This window comes from Mobula birostris, chromosome X (assembly GCF_030028105.1).
Source record: "Mobula birostris isolate sMobBir1 chromosome X, sMobBir1.hap1, whole genome shotgun sequence".
NCBI lineage: Eukaryota > Metazoa > Chordata > Chondrichthyes > Myliobatiformes > Myliobatidae > Mobula > Mobula birostris.
The window spans coordinates 21,937,444-21,956,876 of NC_092402.1; the positions used below are offsets into that span (position 1 = coordinate 21,937,444).

Sequence of the window (19,433 nt, forward strand, 5' to 3'; positions counted from 1 at the left end):
GGGACCAATATTCTAGCTCTCACTGCAAATACTGTATATTAAAACATTAAAAATGTGAAATTTACTTCAGAGATACAGTACTTGCATTGTACCAACATTAACATAGCCAAAACAGATCACAGCGGGTCTTCTGAAAACAGCTGTGTTCAGATATGTTCTCAAAAGAATCTTTATTATAGCACTACTAACATGGTAAAAATGACTCCACCCATCTTCAGTTTAGCAGTATTTAAATTTTGGTGCAACACATTCAAAATGCAGGAGGAACTCAGGTCAGGCAGCATTAACAGAATTGAACAAACAGACAAACTTTTGGGACAAGACCCTTCATCAGAACTGAAAAGGAAGGGGGAAGAAGCCCAATTAAGAAGGTGGGGAGGAAGGGAAGAAGTACAAGCTGGAAGGTAATAGGTGAGGTCAGATTATCCTGAAGACTCTCAGCCTGAAACATCCCCTCTTTATTCCTCTCCATAGATACTGACTGACCTGCTGAGTTCCTCCAGCATTTTGTGTTGCATGAGGATTTCCACAGGATCAGACAGCAGACAATTGGAGTTTTACTGTAGACACTTAAGATAATCTGTTTCATTGTCACGGCCAACATTCAGTACAATTGCCAGAGTTATGTAATATTGATGTGTGTGTAGGGGACGAAAAGCAATATCATTTCACTATTTTCTTGGCCCCTTGCCTCTCCACCACTGAATCCTTTCAAATCCCAAAAGGTGGTAGAATTGTGATTCATAACACCAGAGATTCTGCAAATGCTTGAAATCCAGAGCAACACAGACACAAAACACTGGAGGAACTCATCTGGTCAGGCAGCATCTACGGAGGGGAATAAACAGTCAACGTTTCAGCAGACATCCTTCATCAGGACTGGCTTGACATCGACTGTTTACTCTTTTCCATAGATGCTGCCTGACCTGATGAGTTCCTCCAGCATTTTGTTTCTCTCTCTGGATTTCCAGCATCTGCTGAACCTCCTGTGTTAATGTTTACTTTGCCTAGAATAATGAAGCACGATTGGCACATAATGATTTGCAGATCTCCTTCTATCCATAGTCAAAATTCTTTTTTTTAAAAAAACTGCATTTCTCTCCACAGGGGAAGGATGCATTGCTCATCACAAAACTGTCAATACTAGTTCCACACTAGAGCACTCTGCTCTAATCCTATTTACTTGCTTGTGACAATTTGTATTTTGAATTTTTCATAATTCCTTTTTAATTCCTCTCAAATATATGACAAATTTTGAACAGTGTTGCATAACTACATGGCCTCCTGCAATCAGCTCCAGAGCTTTCTGTAAACTATGGCACTCACCCAGCTTCTGTATTGTAATGTCAAAAAAGGCATAAAATAAGTTAATTTAACCCATTGACCTAGTTCCTTCCATCATCTTATCATCTTCCAACTCAACTCATATCAAGCAAGAAAATGAACCCATCATAAATTAGGGAGCAAAGTGAAAATTTTTTCCCCCACTTAAAATAAAACACTGAACAATTTTGGCATTATCCACTGCAAGCATCTATGAAAACTGAGGTAACTGAATCACTTAGGATAAAGTCTGATCAATTTCAGCTTGGTAAAAAGAGTTAAATACAAATCTGGCAATTCAAATAGAGATATGATAGGCACGACTTAACAGAATCAAAACAACTTCTTCCCCACTGCAGTCAGATATCGGAGCCAATCACCTCGTTCTTATCCCCTTCCTGAGGGTGTTGCCATGTTGTCAAAGACTTAAATCTATTTTCTTTTGTTAGTGTCACTATGCCTTTGTAAACTGCTATTCCTTGTACCTTTGCTGTTTTTGTGCTTTTTATTATACATTTATTCTGCGGGTCTCATGTGAGCAAGAAATATGATTGAAGTCCTGTTTCATAGGGAATTTCAATGCATCCTAGAATGTATGACAATAAACGAATCTGTATCTGGCATAACAAACTCAAATGGTTAAATGTTATATTCTCCTTCCCAATTATTCCACTGTTGTCCTCTTTTTCAACCTCCACATTCCATGGCAGAAGGTGATAAATCTATAGACGTGCAGTGGTGAGTATATTGGCTGGTTGTATCACAACGTGGTATGGAAACACTAATGCCCTTGAACAGAAAATCCTACAAAAATTAATGGATACAGCCCAGTCCATCACATCTACACAAAGCATTGTCACAGGAAAGCAGCAACCCTCATCACCCAAAGCATTTTCTCTTCTACCGCTGCCATCAGGAAGGTGATACAGGAGCCTCAGGACTCACACCAACAGATTCAGTTACATAGAAACATTAAAACATAGAAAATAGGTGCAGGAGTAGGCCATTCAGCCCTTCGAGACTGCACTGCCATTCAGTACGATCATGGCTGATCATCCAACTCAAAACCCTACACCTGTCTTCTCTCCATACCCCCTGATCCCCGTAGCCACAAGGGCCATATCTAACTTCCTCTTAAATATAGCCAATGAACTGGCCTCAACTGTTTCCTGTGGCAGAGAATTCCACAGAGTCACCACTCTCTGTGTGAAGAAGTTTTTCCTCATCTCAGTCCTAAAAGGTTTCCCCTTTATCCTCAAACTGTGACCCCTCATTCTGGACCTCCCCAAGATCAGGAACAATCTTCCTGCATCTAGCCTGTCCAATCCCTTTAGAATTTTATATGTTTCAATCAGATCCCCCCTCAATCTTCTAAATTCCAACGAGTATAAGCCTAGTCGATCCAGTCTTTCATCATATCAAAGTCCTGCCATCCCAGGAATCAATCTGGTGAACCTTCTTTGTACCCCCTCTACAGCAAGAATGTCTTTCCTCAGATTAGGGGACCAAAACTGCACACAATACTCCAGGTGTGGTCTCACCAAGGCCTTGTACAATTGCAGTAGTACCTCCCTACTCCTGTACTTGAATCCTCTTGTTATGAATGCCAGCATACCATTCGCCTTTTTCACCGCCTGCTGTACCTGCACGCCCACTTTCAATGACTGGTGTACAATGACACCCAGGTCTCGTTGCACCTCCCCTTTTCCTAATCGGCCACCATTCAGATAATAATCTGTTTTCCTGTTCTTGCCACCAAAGTGGATAACCTCACATTTATCCACATTAAATTGCATCTGCCATGAATTTGCCCACTCACCTAACCTATCCAAGTCACCCTGCATCCTCTTAGCATCCTCCTCACAGCTAACACTGCCGCCCAGCTTCGTGTCATCCGCAAACTTGGAGATGCTGCATTTAATTCCCTCATCCAAGCCATTAATATATATTGCAAACAACTGGGGTCCCAGCACTGAGCCTTGTGGTACCCCACTAGTCACCGCCTCCCATTCTGAAAAGGTCCCGTTTATTCCCACTCTTTGCTTCCTGTCTGCTAACCAATTCTCCATCCACATCAATACCTTACCCCCAATACCGTGTGCTTTAAGTTTGCACACTAATCTCCTGTGTGGGACCTTGTCAAAAGCCTTTTGAAAATCCAAATACACCACATCCACTGGTTCTCCCCTATCCACTCTACTTGTTACATCCTCAAAAAATTCTATGAGATTCGTGAGACATGATTTTCCTTTCACAAATCCATGCTGACTTTGTCCGATGATTTCACCGCTTTCCAAATGTGCTGTTATCACATCTTTGATAACTGACTCCAGCAGTTTCTCCACCACCGACGTTAGGCTAACCGGTCTATAATTCCCCGGTTTCTCTCTCCCTCCTTTTTTTAAAAAGTGGGGTTACATTAGCCACCCTCCAATCCTCAGGAACTAGTCCAGAATCTAACGAGTTTTGAAAAATTATCACTAATGCATCCACTATTTCTTGGGCTACTTCCTTAAGCACTCTAGGATGCAGACCATCTGGCCCTGGGGATTTATCTGCCTTCAATCCTTTCAATTTACCTAACACCACTTCCCTACTAACATGTATTTCGCTCAGTTCCTCCATCTCACTGGACCCTCTGTCCCCTACTATTTCTGGAAGATTATTTATGTCCTCCTTAGTGAAGACAGAACCAAAGTAATTATTCAATTGGTCTGTCATGTCCTTGCTCCCCATAAACAATTCACCTGTTTCTGTCTGTAGGGGACCTACATTTGTCTTTACCAGTCTTTTCCTTTTTACATATCTATAAAAGCTTTTACAGTCAGTTTTTATGTTCCCTGCCAGTTTTCTCTCATAATCCTTTTCCCCTTCCTAATTAAGCCCTTTGTCCTCCTCTGCTGAACTCTGAATTTCTCCCAGTCCTCAGGTGAGCCACTTTCTCTGGCTAATTTGTATGCTTCTTCTTTGGAATTGATACTATCCCTAATTTCTCTTGTCAGCCACCGGTGCACTACCTTCCTTGATTTATTCTTTTGCCAAACTGGGATGAACAATTGTTGTAGTTCATCCATGCAATCTTTAAATGCTTGCCATTGCATATCCACTGTCAATCCTTTAAGTGTCATTTGCCAGTCTATCTTAGCTAATTCACGTCTCATACCTTCAAAGTTACCCCTCTTTAAGTTCAGAACCTTTGTTTCTGAATTAACTATGTCACTCTCCATCTTAATGAAGAATTCCACCATATTATGGTCACTCTTACCCAAGGGGCCTCTCACGACAAGATTGCTAATTAACCCTTCCTCATTGCTCAAAACCCAGTCCAGAATAGCCTGCTCTCTAGTTGGCTCCTCGACATGTTGGTTCAAAAAACCATCCCGCATACATTCCAAGAAATCCTCTTCCTCAGCACCCTTACCAATTTGGTTCACCCAATCTGTATGTAGATTGAAGTCACCCATTATAACTGCTGTTCCTTTATTGCACGCATTTCTAATTTCCTGTTTAATGCCATCCCCAACCTCACTACTACTGTTAGGTGGCCTGTACACAACTCCCACCAGCGTTTTCTGCCCCTTAGTGTTATGCAGCTCTACCCATATCGATTCCACATCCTCCCGGCTAACGTCCTTCCTTTCTATTGTGTTAATCTCCTCTCTAACCAGCAATACCACCCACCTCCTTTTCTTTCATGTCTATTCCTCCTGAATATTGAATATCCCTGAGTGTTGAGCTCCCATCCTTGGTCACCCTGGAGCCATGTCTCTGTGATCCCAACTATATCATATTCATTAATAACTATCTGCACATTCAATTCATCCACCTTGTTACGAATGCTGCTTGCATTGACACACAAAGCCTTCAGGCTTGCTTTTACAACACTTATACAATTATGTTGAAAAGTGGCCCTTTTTTATTTTTGTAAACACAAAATAATCTGCAGATGCTGTTGTCAAAGGAACATTCACAATGCGCTGGAGTAACTCAGCAGGTCAGTCAGCATCAGTTGAAAAGATTAGTCGACGTTTCGGGTCGAAACCCTTTGTCAGGACTGAAGGAAGAACTTTGGGGAGGGTTTGAAGATTGCTGGTAGTTGAAAAAAAACAGTAATTTGAAAGACAAAGGGTAGGGGGAGGGGAAGCAGGGAGGTGATTAGCAGGAGAACAATGCGCAGTAGTAGAAGGAGGCGGAACTATGAGGGAGGTGATGTGAAATAGGGATAGAGGAAGGGAGGGGGGAGGGAATTACCGGAAGTTGGAGAGTTCTATGTTAATACCAAGGGGCTGGAGACTACCTAGACGGTATATGAGGTGTTGCTCCTCCAACCTGAGTTTAGCCTCATCATGGCAGTAGAGGAGGCCATGTATGGACATATCTGAATGGGAATGGGAAGCAGAGTTGAAGTGGATGGCTACCGGAAGATCCTGTCTGTTGTGGCGGACGGAGTGGAGGTGCTCGATGAAGTGGTCCCCCAATCTGCGTCGGGTTTCACTTATCCGCACGTCCATCCCCACGGATCTCCCACCCGGCACTTATCCCTGTAAGCGTAAGTGCTACACCTGTCCCAACACCTCCTCTCTTGCCAACATTCAGGGCCCCAAACAGTCCTTCCAGGTGAGGCAACACTTCCCTTGTGAATCTGTTGGGGTCATCTATTGCATCCGGTGCTCCTGGTGCGGCCTCCTCTACATCGGTGAAACCCAACGCAGATTGGGAGACCACTTCGTCGAGCACCTCCACTCCGTCTGCCACAACAGACAGGATCTTCCGGTAGCCACCCACTTCAACTCTGCTTCCCATTCCCATTCAGATATGTCCATACATGGCATCCTCTACTGCCATGATGAGGCTAAACTCAGGTTGGAGGAGCAACACCTCATATACCGTCTAGGTAGTCTCCAGCCCCTTGGTATTAACATAGGACTCTCCAACTTCCGGTAATTCCCTCCCCCCTCCCTTCCTTTATCCCCATTTCACATCACCTCCCTCATAGTTCCGCCTCCTTCTACTACTGCACATTGTTCTCCTGCTAATCACCTCCCTGCTTCCCCTCCCCCTCCCCTTTGTCTCAAATTACTGTTTTTTTTCAACTACCAGCATTCTTCAAACCCTCCCCAAAGTTCTTCCTTCAGTCCTGACAAAGGGTTTCGACCCGAAACGTCGACTAATCTTTTCAACTGATGCTGACTGACCTGCTGAGTTCCTCCAGCGCATTGTGAGTGTTCCTTTTTTATTTTTGCCCTGGATTTGCCTGCCTGCCACTTTTACTATTCACCTTACTACTTTTTGCTTCTACCCTCATTTTACACCCCTGTCTCTCTGCACTTGTTCCCATCCCCCTGCCACATTAGTTTAAATCCTCCTGAACAACAGTAGTAAACGCTCCCCCTAGGACATTGGTTCCAGTCCAGCCCAGGTGCAGACCATCCTGTTTGTACCGATCCCACCTCCTCCAGAACTGGTTTGAATGCCCCAGAAATTTGAATCCCTCCCCCTTGCACCATTTTTCGAGCCACATATTCATCTGAAATATCCTCCTATTTCTACTCTGACTAGCACGTGGCACTGGTAGTAATCCAGAGATTATTACCTTTGTGGTCCTACTTTTTAGTTTATCTCCTAACTCCCTAAATTCGCCTTGTAGGATCCCATCCCGTTTCTTACCTATATGTGCACCACGACCACTAGCTGTTCACCCTCCCACTCCAGAATGCCCTGCAGCCACTCAGAGACATCCTTGACCCTTGCACCAGGGAGGCAACATACCCTCCTGGAGTCTCGTTTGCGGCCGTAGAAACGCCTATCTATTCCCCTTACAATCAAATCCCCTATCACTATAGCTCTCCCACTCCTTTTCCTTCCCTCCTGTGCCGCAGAACCACCCATGGTGCCATGAGCTCGGCTGCTGCTGCCTTCCCCTGATAGAGACATCTCCCCCAACAGTATCCAAAACAGTATATCTGTTTAGGAGGGAGATGACCTCAGGGGACTCCTGCACTACCTGCCTACTGCTACGCTGTCTAGTGGCCACCCATTCCCTTTCTGCCTGTTTAGCCTTTACCTACGGTGTAGCCAACTCACTGAACGTGCTATTCACGACTTTCTCAGCATCGCGGATGCTCCAGTATGAATCCAATCACAGCTCCAGCCATTCAATGCGGTCTGCCAGAAGCTGCAGCTGGACACATTTCCTGCACACATAGTCGTCAGGGACACTGGAAGTATCCCTGATTTCCCACATGCTGCAGGAGGAACAAACCACAGGGCCGATCTCAGCTGTCATGACCTAACCAATACGCTACAGCCTCGCCGCCTTCCTTGCTTCAAATAAAATACCGCTGCAGATCGTTCTCCTTTTAAAGGAACTTACCCAGCCTTACCTCACTTGGAGTGAAGCTCGTCCTCAGCCTCTGCTCGCCGAAGCCTCTCGAGCCAAAGCCTTCCTACTCTGTCTCCCACTTCTCCGTTGCCTGCTACAACATCACCCGCTCCGTCAAACTGCTCTCTTTTAAATACTCCCGCTGACTCACGGACTGACTTGCACGTGCTTGCGCAGTCCTGTCCCGATCAACCGCCGAGTTATTACCCCTTAACCATCAGACTCTTGAACCAAAAGGAATAACTTCACGCAACTTCATCTGCCCCATCATTGAAATGTTCCCCGAAACAATGGACTCATTTTCAAAGACTCATCTCATGTTCTCAATAATAAACAATGATTATTTCTTTTTGTATTTGCACCCAAGTTTGTGCGGTCCTTCACTGATTCTCTTATGGTTATTATTCTATTATAGTTTTTTGGAGTATGCCTACAAGAAAATGAATATCAGGGTTGTAAATGTTGACATATATGTACTTTGAATTTTAAAATCAATAGCTCCAGAATATTTGTCTAACTGTACACCCTTCATTTTAAAATTATGGGGCAATACTTTCATGGTGATGTTAATTCCACAATCCCAAAAACTTTGGAAGCCATGAAGCAATTAGTCCCCCTCCCTAATAAAATGAAAATGAAAACCTGCAGGCATAGACAGCATCTGTGGAAAGAGAAACAGTTGCCATTTCAGGTCGAAAACTCTTGGTCACCTCAAGGAATGACATCTCCAGAGTTACACTGAGAAAAAGTCATCAGGATAACAAAACAGTTCTGAAATATCGGCAAAAGTAATAAAGCTATTCCATTTCCAGAGACAGGGCAACCATTATTTAAAGCAGTTTGCAATAGACCCCTTAATAGGAAAGCAAAGCAACTTCATACTGCTTCGTGTTCTTCCTGTTTTCAATTGATGTAACTGCACCCAGTTTGGAGTGGGAAGGAATTAAGTTAAAATACAAATAAAAGCTTTAAAGAGAAAATAAAAAATAGCATAGTCCACATTGTCCATTGCTCGTCCAACCCCAGCTGTGAAAGGAGGAGGGTTGGGCAAGGGGCTAGCAACCCCATCCTGTTAAAAACCCAGAGCTACAGAAACCCTGACAGAAGCTCCAAAGACCTCATCCCTGGGAGAGGATGGATTTTTAAAGATGATCTGCACCCAAGGACAACCTGAAAGACTGGCCCAGGACAGAGGACTCTGGCAAGCTGCTGTTCGCACCCTGTGCCCCATTATGGGTGATGGGCTTAATTAACTAGCTAACAGTGTCCATGCCAGGACAGACATTTCCACCCCAAACCCATTTTACCTCGCTCCGGATCGATAATACACCTCAAGGTTTGTGCACTTTAAATACACTGAGAGTTTCTGTGTTGACCAAATTTTCATACAATCTGGTTAGTTAACTCTATCAGCAATACAAGTATACAATATGGTCCAACATTCCAAAGGTTTTGGGAATCAAAAGCAGAGACATTGACACTTTTTTCCCCATCATCCCTTGCTCAAAGATGGAGTCTTTGCAATTCCATGTCACAGACAGGATATGACCACTCAGACCAGAAATCACAGATGCGATTGAAGAAATATAGAGGAAAAACTGAGTCAGAGTTGAGTTTATTGTCATATGCACAAGTATATGTATGCATAGGTGCAATGAAAAACTTACAGTAGCATCACAGGCACATTGCATATTAGTAATATGCACAAAAACAAATTAAACATGAATCACACAATTTCGTTTACCAGAAAGCACAGTTTTCAGAGCACCGTGGTAGTGTAGCGGTTAGCATGACACTATTACAGTTCAGGGCATCAGAATTTGGAGTTCAATTCCAATGTCCTCTGCAAGGAGTCTGCATGCCCTCCCTGTGGAATGCATAGGGTTTCTCTGGGTGCTCCAGTTTTCACTCACAATCCAAAGACGTACCGGTTAGTAGGTTAATAAGTCATTGTAAATTGCCCCACGATTAGGCTAGGGTTAAATCGGGTTGCTGGGTGACAGTTCAGAGGACTTATTCGACATTGTTTATTTTATTTATTGAGATAAAATTAGAACAAAAATAAGGTCCATTTCAGTGCGAAATGATAATAGCATTGCCAAACTGCAGTGATTAAGTTTTTGCCCGTTGGTTCAAGAACAGAATGGTTGAAAGGAATTGGCTGTTTTTGAATCTGGTGGATTACAATTAAAAAACAGTAGCACAAGGTCCACTACACTTGGTCAAAATTGAACCCACTCATTTTATGTTCTATAGTTGGCTCCCATGTATCTGAAGTAGGAAAAGTAAAAACAAAAATCATTTCCCACAATCAAGTTGGGAACTTGATGGGAGTGCCTACCACTACTGTAGCTTGCCATATCACAGCTTTCTGTCTCTTGATGTCTGAGCTCATGTGTGAAAAATCACCAAGGTGTTAAAAGGTGGAAAAGTGTCAGAGGAAATAAAACTTTCAAAGGGCACACAAACACCCTCAAATAGAACAAGTAAAAACTCACTTTTTAGTGATAATTGCCATTTATTCTCCAGATGTGTGAACATCTACTTAGCCAAACATTGAATAGATTTTAATCAATAAATAATGCTTAAAGAATGCTCTTCTCATTGCTACCATCAGGGAGGAGGTACAGGAGCCTGAAGACACACACTTAATGTTTTAGGATCAGCTTCTTCCCCTCTGCCATCAGACTTCTGAATGGACAATGGACCAACACAAATACCATTTCACTTTTCTTTTGCTCTCTTTTTGCATTAATGTTTTATACATTTCTGATTGTAATTTATAGCTTTTTCAGGTATTGCATTATACTGATGCCACAAAACAAATTTCATTATATATGCCAGTGATATTAAACCTGATTCTAATTTTGTTGAATAGCCTTAAGATTTTCCATAAGACCATGAAACAAGAGCAGAGTTAGGCCACTCAGCCCATCGAATCTGCTGATTACATCCCTTTCAACCCATTCTCCCCATAATCTTTGACAGACTGACCAACCAAGAATCTATAAACCTTCACTTTAAATATACACAATTACTTGGCCTTCACAGCCTTCAATGGCAATGAATTCTGCAGGTTCACCACTCTGGCTGAAAAAGATTACTTCTCATCTGTTCTAATGGATGCCCCATCTATTGAGATTGTGCCCTCTGATCCTAGGAAACATCCTCTTCACATCGACTCTATCTAGGCCTTTCAATATTGGATAGGTTTCAAAGAGATGCCCCATTCATTCTTTTAAACTCCAGTGAGTACAGGGCCAAAACCAAATATTCCTCATATGTTAACCTTTTTATTCCTGGAATCATTTTCGTGAATCTCGTCATGAGCCTCTCCAATGCCAGCATACCTTTTCTTAGATATGGGGCCCAAAACTGCTCACAATATTCCAAGTGCAGTCTGACCAATACCTTATGAAATCCCAACATTACATCCTTACTTTTGTATTCTAGTCTTCTCGAAATGAATGCTAACACCGGCTCAACCTGTAATTAACCTTTAGTGAATCCTATACAAGGAATCCCGAGCCCAAATACTTTGATGTTTGAATTTTCTCTCCACTTAGAAAATAGTCCATTCCTTTGACCATGCACTTCCCTACACTATATTCTATCTGCCACTTCTTTGCCCATTCCCTCAATCTATCGAAGTCCTTCCACAGACACCCTGCTTCCTCAACACTACCTGCCCCTCCACCTATCTTGGTATGATCCGCAAATTTGACCACAAAGCCATCAGTTCCATCATCCAAGTCACTGACATATGAATGCGAAAAGAAGCAGTCCCAATACTGACCCCTGCGAAACACCACTCGTCACCAGCAGCCAACTAGAATAGGCCCCATTTATTTCCACTTTTTGCCTCCTGCCAATCAGCCAATCTTCTATCCATGCTAGTATCTTTCCTGTAATACCATGGGCTCTATTTCCCCCAGATGGCAATAAGGATTCTGGGAATGGCTCAAGTCTTGATGATTACAGGCCAGTCCCGACAGATCGGGAACATCAACACTAATCTTCATTTAATTAAAATATGCAAGTGTTTTAATACACAAATCATACAATCTTTGGCTCAGCATCAGCTGATGAATTTGCTGATGGCATTTTAAAATTTGTTGAAGTTCAAGTTCAGGCAGAAGAGGTAACATTTCTGCACTGTGAAGCTCATTAAGATTTTGAATGCAGAATTTTAAAATGGACATCAAGTGATTTTCTGCATGTAATACTGAGCTAATGAAATCAACATCATGTGATACATTTGGATACCAACATAACTGTTTATTCATGAGACCTTGACTTTACTGGAAATATTCAGCATTTGTCAGTCCTAACTTCCTGGAATGGAGGTGCTCATTAAGAGTTAATCACAATAGAGGGTCAGGAGTCACATACAAATCAGAGCAGGTCAGCACAGCTGAGCTTCTTTCCTGGAGTACAGTATATATTAGAACAATCCAGCTATTTCATAGGGTACCACAAAAGACAAGAAATTTACTTAAATTCAAGAGCTGCTTCAGGTCAGTGTGGGATACTGGATTAGCCTCTGGAACAGCTGGAGGCTGATCCAGTATCCCACACTGGCCTGAAACATTATATAAGATCAGTTGAAGGTTATTTCTGATATATTTTGTCATTCAGCACTTTAGATTAATCCACTCCATGTGCCACGTTCTGTTGCAAATCTCAGTCTCAGTGTGATGCAAGTGTACGCTTGCATCACAGGGTTGGGCTAACAGCTACTCTCATATCTGATCTTCGTGAATCATCCAGAAATCATCGCTGTATACAGAAGACAGCATTTTAATTCTTCCGCCCAACAGCGTGTATGTGATGCCGAGTCCTCCGAAATATGTGTGTTCAAAGGGTTGGAAGAACTGAGGTACACTTAGGACTGAGTACATTAATTGATTTGTACATAACTCCAAGAACATTTCTTGCCCAACTACAGTACACCCCGCAAGTACTGTACCCAGGACGGACCGGCTCAGTATCTGGCCCAGTTATAAAGAGTTATATGCACAAAGGTGGAGCGAGTGGCCAGAGAGAAAGTGGTCACAGTCCATCCCATTTTCACATCCACGTGTACGTCCTTTCTGCAATTACCCATCACACCCACCCACCTTTTACAATTTGTAAAAGGCGTACATCAGTTACTGGCACATCTCCCGTGCGAATGAGCATTTCAGCAGCAGTAATGAAACGAGGAAACGAGCGCGTGTATCCATATGCCTACAATCTCTCCACCTCTCTCCAAATATGCAATAATTAAAGAGAAACGGAAAAACCTATTTTAGGACAGTTGTCCACGTAACCTCCCAGCTTTAGATCACCAACGTTGCAAAAGAAAAGTGAGATATAAATGCAGACTTATTGGCAAGTAATTTAACACAATAATTTGGCGTAAGCAAATATTTCTTCAAAGTTTAACATTGAGACTCGTCATTCAGGCCATTCTGTGTCAATGGCGATTATTTGAAAGATGTGCCTATTTCAGACCCACACCCCAGTATTTGCCATCACTTGACCCAATATCGTTTGCCTTACCTTTGTTTCCTGCTGGCTGCACACAGAACCAGGCGACCTCTGGAGTTCTGTATTCTGAGGTTCGCTTTCCGTCTCGTTTTCAGTCATCACCCTGTTTATGCGGGTTTTAAATCCCCGTTTGCTTTTTATGCTATATTTATTACCGGTATAGCGATCTCCAAGCTGCACGGGCGCCCAGTATATGTATTTTTCTCCCACTCCACAACTTTGATACATTATCAACCTAACCACACCCACTCGCCCGCTGATTGGCTCCTCGCGCCTTTTTAGCATATGCCATTGCAAATACGATACCCTGACCGGCGCCCGTGATTGGCTGCAACTGAGAAAAGGGGCGATGCTGCTCGGACTGCGGGCGGGTGTATTAAGGTTTGGTAGTATTATGTGATCGGGACTGATGTTGTGCTGGATGTTCCTGTGTGTGTAGAGTTGTGAGATGGGAAGCAGCAATTAGCTACTACAATTGCCTTCAGTTACCTGAAGATGATTGGCTCAGTAGCGATAATATTCCTCGTGAAATCTTCTATTCAGTCCCGTTTATTTGCATTGATCAGACTGACTGTGAATGTTCTATTAACTGAATTAGAAAAGTGCGATATTTACTCATCAAATGACACTGCTATGGGAGGAGATGCCAACATGATTCAGCATCTTGGAGAGAAGACAAAGAGTTTTCTTTTAAATTTTAGCCAACAATGAACATAAGCTAAATATATGTGCCCAGATGTGATTGATCACAGCTTTCTTTTCTCTTTTTTGGCATTGGAATTATTTTAATATTGTTAGGTGTTCCAAGATCCAGTGAAAAACTTGTCTTAGGGCATAAGACCATAAAGCTTAGGAGGAGAGTTATGCCAATTGGCCCAGCATCCACTCAGCCTATTCCTCTCAACCCAATTCTTCTGCCTTCTCCCCACTCTTGCTAATCCACCTAATAACTGCTACGGTCGGCTGTGGAAATGAATTCCACAGAATCAGCACCCTTTGGCTGAAGAAATTTCTCCTCATCTCTGTTCCAAAGGGTTGTCCTTCTATTCTGATGCTGTACCCTCTGGTCCTTGATTTCCCCACTATAATAAGTATCTTCTCTATGTCCACTCTATCTAGGCCTTTCAATATTCAATAGGTTTCAATGAGATCCTCTCCTCATTCTTCTAAACTCCAGCGAGTAATCTTTTGTCACGGGTGGCAGTGGAGGCCAAGTAATTGGGTGTATTTAAAGCAGAGATTGATAGGTATCTGAGTAGCCAGGGCATCAAAGGTTATGGTGAGAAGGCGGGAGAGTGGGACTAAATGGGAGAATGGATTAGCTCATGATAAAAAGGCAGAGCAGACTCGATGGACCGAATGGCCGACTTCTGCTCCTTTGTCTTATGGTCTTATGGTCTTATGGTCTTATGGAGTACAGGCACAAAGCCATCAAACACTCCTCATACACTTCGCAAAAGTTTCTTCAGGATCATTCTTGTGAACCTTCTCTGGACCAACTCCAGTGCTAGCACATCCTTTCTTCAATAAGAAGCCCAAAACTACTCACAATTCTCCAATAAGGTAAAACAATAACAATATAGATGAAAGTGTAAAAGTGACCTAAAAAGTGCAATGCATGAAAAAGATCATAATGAGGCAGATAGACCTATATGTTTTGATGGCTTGTTACTTAGTTGTTACTTGGCCTAGAAACATAGTTTATCTGCTTTACACATGTAAATAGGACTACTATGGATCTGTTTTTAGGGGTGGTGGGTCACTACCTATGATTGAGAGATGTTTTGAATTTTGACCGCTTTATTAGATACATATGCTCATTAATGCAAATATCTCATCAACCAATCACGTGACAGCAACTCAGTGCATAAAAGCATGCAGACATGGTCAAGAGGTTCAGTTGTTGTTTAGACCAAACATCAGAATGGGGAAGAAATGTGATCTAAGTGACTTAAATTGTGAAATGATGGTTGGTGCCAGATGGGGTGATTTGAGTACTTCAGAAACTGCTGATCTCCTGAGATTTTCATACACAACAGTTTACAGAGAATGGTGAAAAAAAAACACATCCAGTGAGCAGTAGTTCTGTGTGCGAAAATGCCTTGTTAATGAGAGAGGTCAGAGGAGAATGGCCAGATTGGTTCAAACTGATAGGAAGGTGACAGTAACTCAAATAACCACAATTTACAACAGTGGTGTGCAGGAGAGCATCTCTGAATGCACAATATGTCAAACAGCATGAACTACAGCAGCAGAAGACCACAAACATGCACTCAGTAGCCACTTAATTAGGTACAAGAGGTACATAATAAAGTGACCAGTGTGTGTATATTTCAAATATTCATCATTATGATGAGAGTTCAGAGTCAAGGCTAAAGTACTGCACAGATTCATGGAGGGTGAGGCAGAGAAGGGGTTAAATTAAGATTAGGGTGTGGAAAAAGCAATTCAAAATTCTTGATGGAAACTTTCTCCTTTCAATACTGAGGCTGAGTAGTCACTAACTCTGTACTGAATCTTTTCCCACTATCTTCAAAAATGTTGTATTGACCCTTTATTTCTACATACTTGAGGAGGAAGGGGAAAGGTCAATGAGTGGGATAACCCCCTCTCTTAGCTATCCTCATTGATGTAGAGAACCAAGTTTGGAATTCCTCTGCATCTCTCTGTGGCCCTCATGATCGAATGTCCCATTATCTGTGCATCTCCTCCTTCCCGGCTTGGCTGCTGGTAAGAATCAGATTCGGATTTATTTTTAATATGTACATCTAAGCATACAATAAAATTCATCATTTGTGTTAACAATCAATGCAACCTCTATGATCTCTGCAGCTCTCTAACTCTTCGACCATGTATTCATCCAGACTTGCACCTTCCTCTGGAGTCCCTTCTCCTTCCCTTTCTCCCATGGTCCACAGATTCTTCCTTCTTCAGTCCTTTATCTTTCCTACCTATTACCTCCCAGCTTCTCAATTCATTCCCCCCTTTGCAACAACCCTACTTTTCCCCTCACCTGGCTTCTCCTATCACCGACCAGCTTGTACTCCTTCCACTCTGCCCACTTTCTTATTCTGGCTTCTTCCCTCTTTCTTTCTAGTCCTGATGAAGGGATTCAACCCAAAACATTAGTGTTTATTCTTATCGATAGTGGCTGACCAACCTGCTGAGTTTCTCCAGACTTTTATGTGTGTAACACATACTAGAAATGTGTAAATATCGCCACATATTCTGGCACCAATATAGCATCTCAAAATTCAAGTTCAAAGTTCAAAGTAAATATAATGTTACCATATACAACCCTGAGATTCATTTTCTTCTGGGCATACTCAATAAATCCCTCAGAAGTTACAGTAACATATACAGAGATAAAATTACATTTCAAGATGAAGTGATCTCTCAAGAATGGTGTATTTAATGTTCAATGTCATTTCTAATACACAAATGTAAAGGGAAGCAAAATAATTGCTACTCCAGATCTGATGCAGTACAAAAAAACACAGTAAGATAAAGGACACAATAATAAACAAGACAATAACTATAAATACATAAGATTGCTTATATACATAGATTGATTGTATGTCCATAAAGTGATACTAGGTACAGGAATGTCTATACATATGGTGACTGACAGTAAGTAATAAAGTAGTGCTGGTCGGGGTTGTGGAGGGGTGGGTTAGTGGGTGGAGGTGTTGATCAACCTTATTGCTTGGGAAAAGTAACTGTTTTTGCATCTAGTGGTCCTAGTAAGAATGCTGCTTAGCCTCCTCCTTGGTGGGAGTGGAACAAACAGTCCATGAACAGTGTGGGTGAATTCCTTCATGATGTTACTGATCCTTTTCTGTATATATGTCCTTCTTACATAAATCTACAGGGTTTCATATGCAAAAAAGGTACCTGTGTACCCTCACTTTGCATGCACACCAGGGCTGTCTGCAGAAAGGCCATAAACATGGAACATTTTTTTTTCTGTGAATGCTGAATATTTCCTGTACTTTCTGCTTTTATTTTAGATCTCCAATCTCAACAGCATTTTAGTTGAGTGTAAATAAACAACTTATTGGAAAAATGTGGCAGGTGGGGGAAGACCCACAGATGACACTCAACCTGCTGAGTTGCTGAAGCAGTTTGTTTGTTTTTTGCTCCAGATTCCAGCATCTGCAGAGTCTTCTATCTGAATTTTTGTTTAAGCTTACTTATGTGTTTGCTTAGTTCAAAATGTGTGTGTGTGCTCTCATGCACATTTGCTGTCCATGCTGCAGACAGCTTGTTCTCCATTTGCTCCTCCCTGCCACTGGGTCAAGATCTAACTCTATTGATCCATGTAGGGTCATTGTACAATAGCCACCTCACTTTAAAAGATATCTTCTCCTACTCAGTGGAAGTTATTCTTCAAGTAGAGGAACTGCCCAAGAGAGCACAACTTGAGGGCGTACTGAGGAAGTACTGAACATCAGAGCTACTGTCTCCCAAATGAGTTTCTAAATCCAGCCCTCTGTACCTGATCACGTGGATGAGTGTGACTTTGTACCATCATTGAGCAAACCTTACCGCGTACCAGCTAACCTTTATCTCTTCATTGTGATCAAGTCAAGTTTATTGTCATGTGCACCAGAACGGTGAGACACAGGGGCAATGAAAAACTTGCTTGTAGCAGCGACATAGGCATGCAGATTTTGACATCACAAAGAACATACAGTGAAGAAAGAGACTTTAAAACAAGACATTAGTACAAAAAGACCAATCAGAAGGAAGTCCATGGTGGTGCAAGAAGTGGTCAATAGTGTTCCATTGCTGAGGTTAGGTTAAGGTTGTGCAGGTCAGTTCAACAATCTGGTGGTTGTAGGAAAGAAGGAGTTCTTGAACTGGGACATTTGGGTCTTCGGGCAATGCCTCAAGAAGGTGCTTTCGATGGTTGGGTTACCTTACTCCTTTGTGGTTTTTGGAATACAGCTGTGTGCAGATTGAATGCTGTCTTAATAATATTGCAGTTCTGACCACCCTTCAAAAAATTGCTGTATGTAAAGTATTATGTAGCATCTTATGGATGATATAAATATATGGTAATATGTTAAAGACCATAAATATGCTATATTAATACAAGGCCCTCTAAATTCATTCCTGGTTAGCAGCACTAACTGTACTAAATAGTTATGTCCCTGTTCTGGGGATCTATCTGCCTCTAAGATTCATTTCATTAACACCGAAGGAATGAGTTTTGATACTTGAATACCATGCGCTGACACTCAATATTACCAGCTGGGATCAATTTCCAAGCAAAGGTTTTCTTTCTTAATCATTCCATGTAGCGCTGGCATTCCATGTACAGTCATTCTCTTTAAGAAATGGATGGTAAAACTGTATTAGGCTGTCACAATGAAACACACAGCTGCACCTTTGATAAGGGTAAGTAACTTGTTACTTCTCACTGTATGGTGCACTCTGCTGTAAAAAATGCTGTTGATCTTGAATTTAGGACATTCATTGTCTCAGCATTCCAAATGAAATCTTAGAAACATCGTTCATTTAGATGGTTACAGCTGTATTATTGATGCCAAAATGTCAACTCATTTAGTCCAAATGCATATTCATTAACAAGCATTCATCTGCACAAACTGGGCAGCTTAACATTTATACAGTTCCTTTTGCACTGTAAAAAGAAACAAGGATTTATTACTACATTGATAATTGCAGGAGATTAATAAGGAGCAATATTTATTGAACTGTCCAATGTAATCAACATCCTAATATGTTTTAAGCAAAGCCTTTGCAATTATCCAGTGATAATAGCAGATGACAAGTATGGTCTGCCAGATGTAGACAACTGCCTATGATCATTTTGGAAGTTGTAGGTAGTGGGGTCCTTGTACCTAGAGGTGATTTAATTCACTGAACTGATTTTATTTCCAGTTAGGTCTTTTAATTTTGCAAAGAAAGCAAGTTCTATAAAAACTAAAGAGCTACAGAGCTGTAATGTATGATAAAGCCCTGCTGAAAGATTATTGATTATAGTGCAATCACTATAGGGTTATTGAGTGCTTAATCTTTAGTCAATTACCAAAAAAAAACAACAGAGTCAGGATCAAAGCTGAAAATTATTCTCAGTGGCCATTTTATTGGATCTCTCCTCCTGCACCTAAAAGGTTAATACTGAGTGTATGTTCGTGGTCTTCTGCTGCTGTAGTCCATCCACTTCAAG

General features: G+C 41.9%; 1 protein-coding gene across 5 annotated transcripts in view; it reads right to left on the reverse strand.

Moving 5' to 3' along the window:
- LOC140191638 (SH3 and cysteine-rich domain-containing protein 2-like) overlaps positions 1-13,414 on the reverse strand; it is a 248,317-nt gene extending 234,903 nt beyond the window's left edge. For all 5 annotated transcript variants that reach the window (XR_011883864.1, XM_072249223.1, XM_072249222.1 and 2 more), the window contains exon 1: positions 13,250-13,414. Coding sequence is in view for 4 of the 5 variants with exons in the window: in XM_072249223.1 (XP_072105324.1) it covers positions 13,250-13,336 (87 nt within the window). In the remaining variant the exon portion in view is untranslated. The remainder of the gene's footprint in view (positions 1-13,249) is intronic.
- Between the last annotated feature and the right edge of the window lie 6,019 nt (positions 13,415-19,433).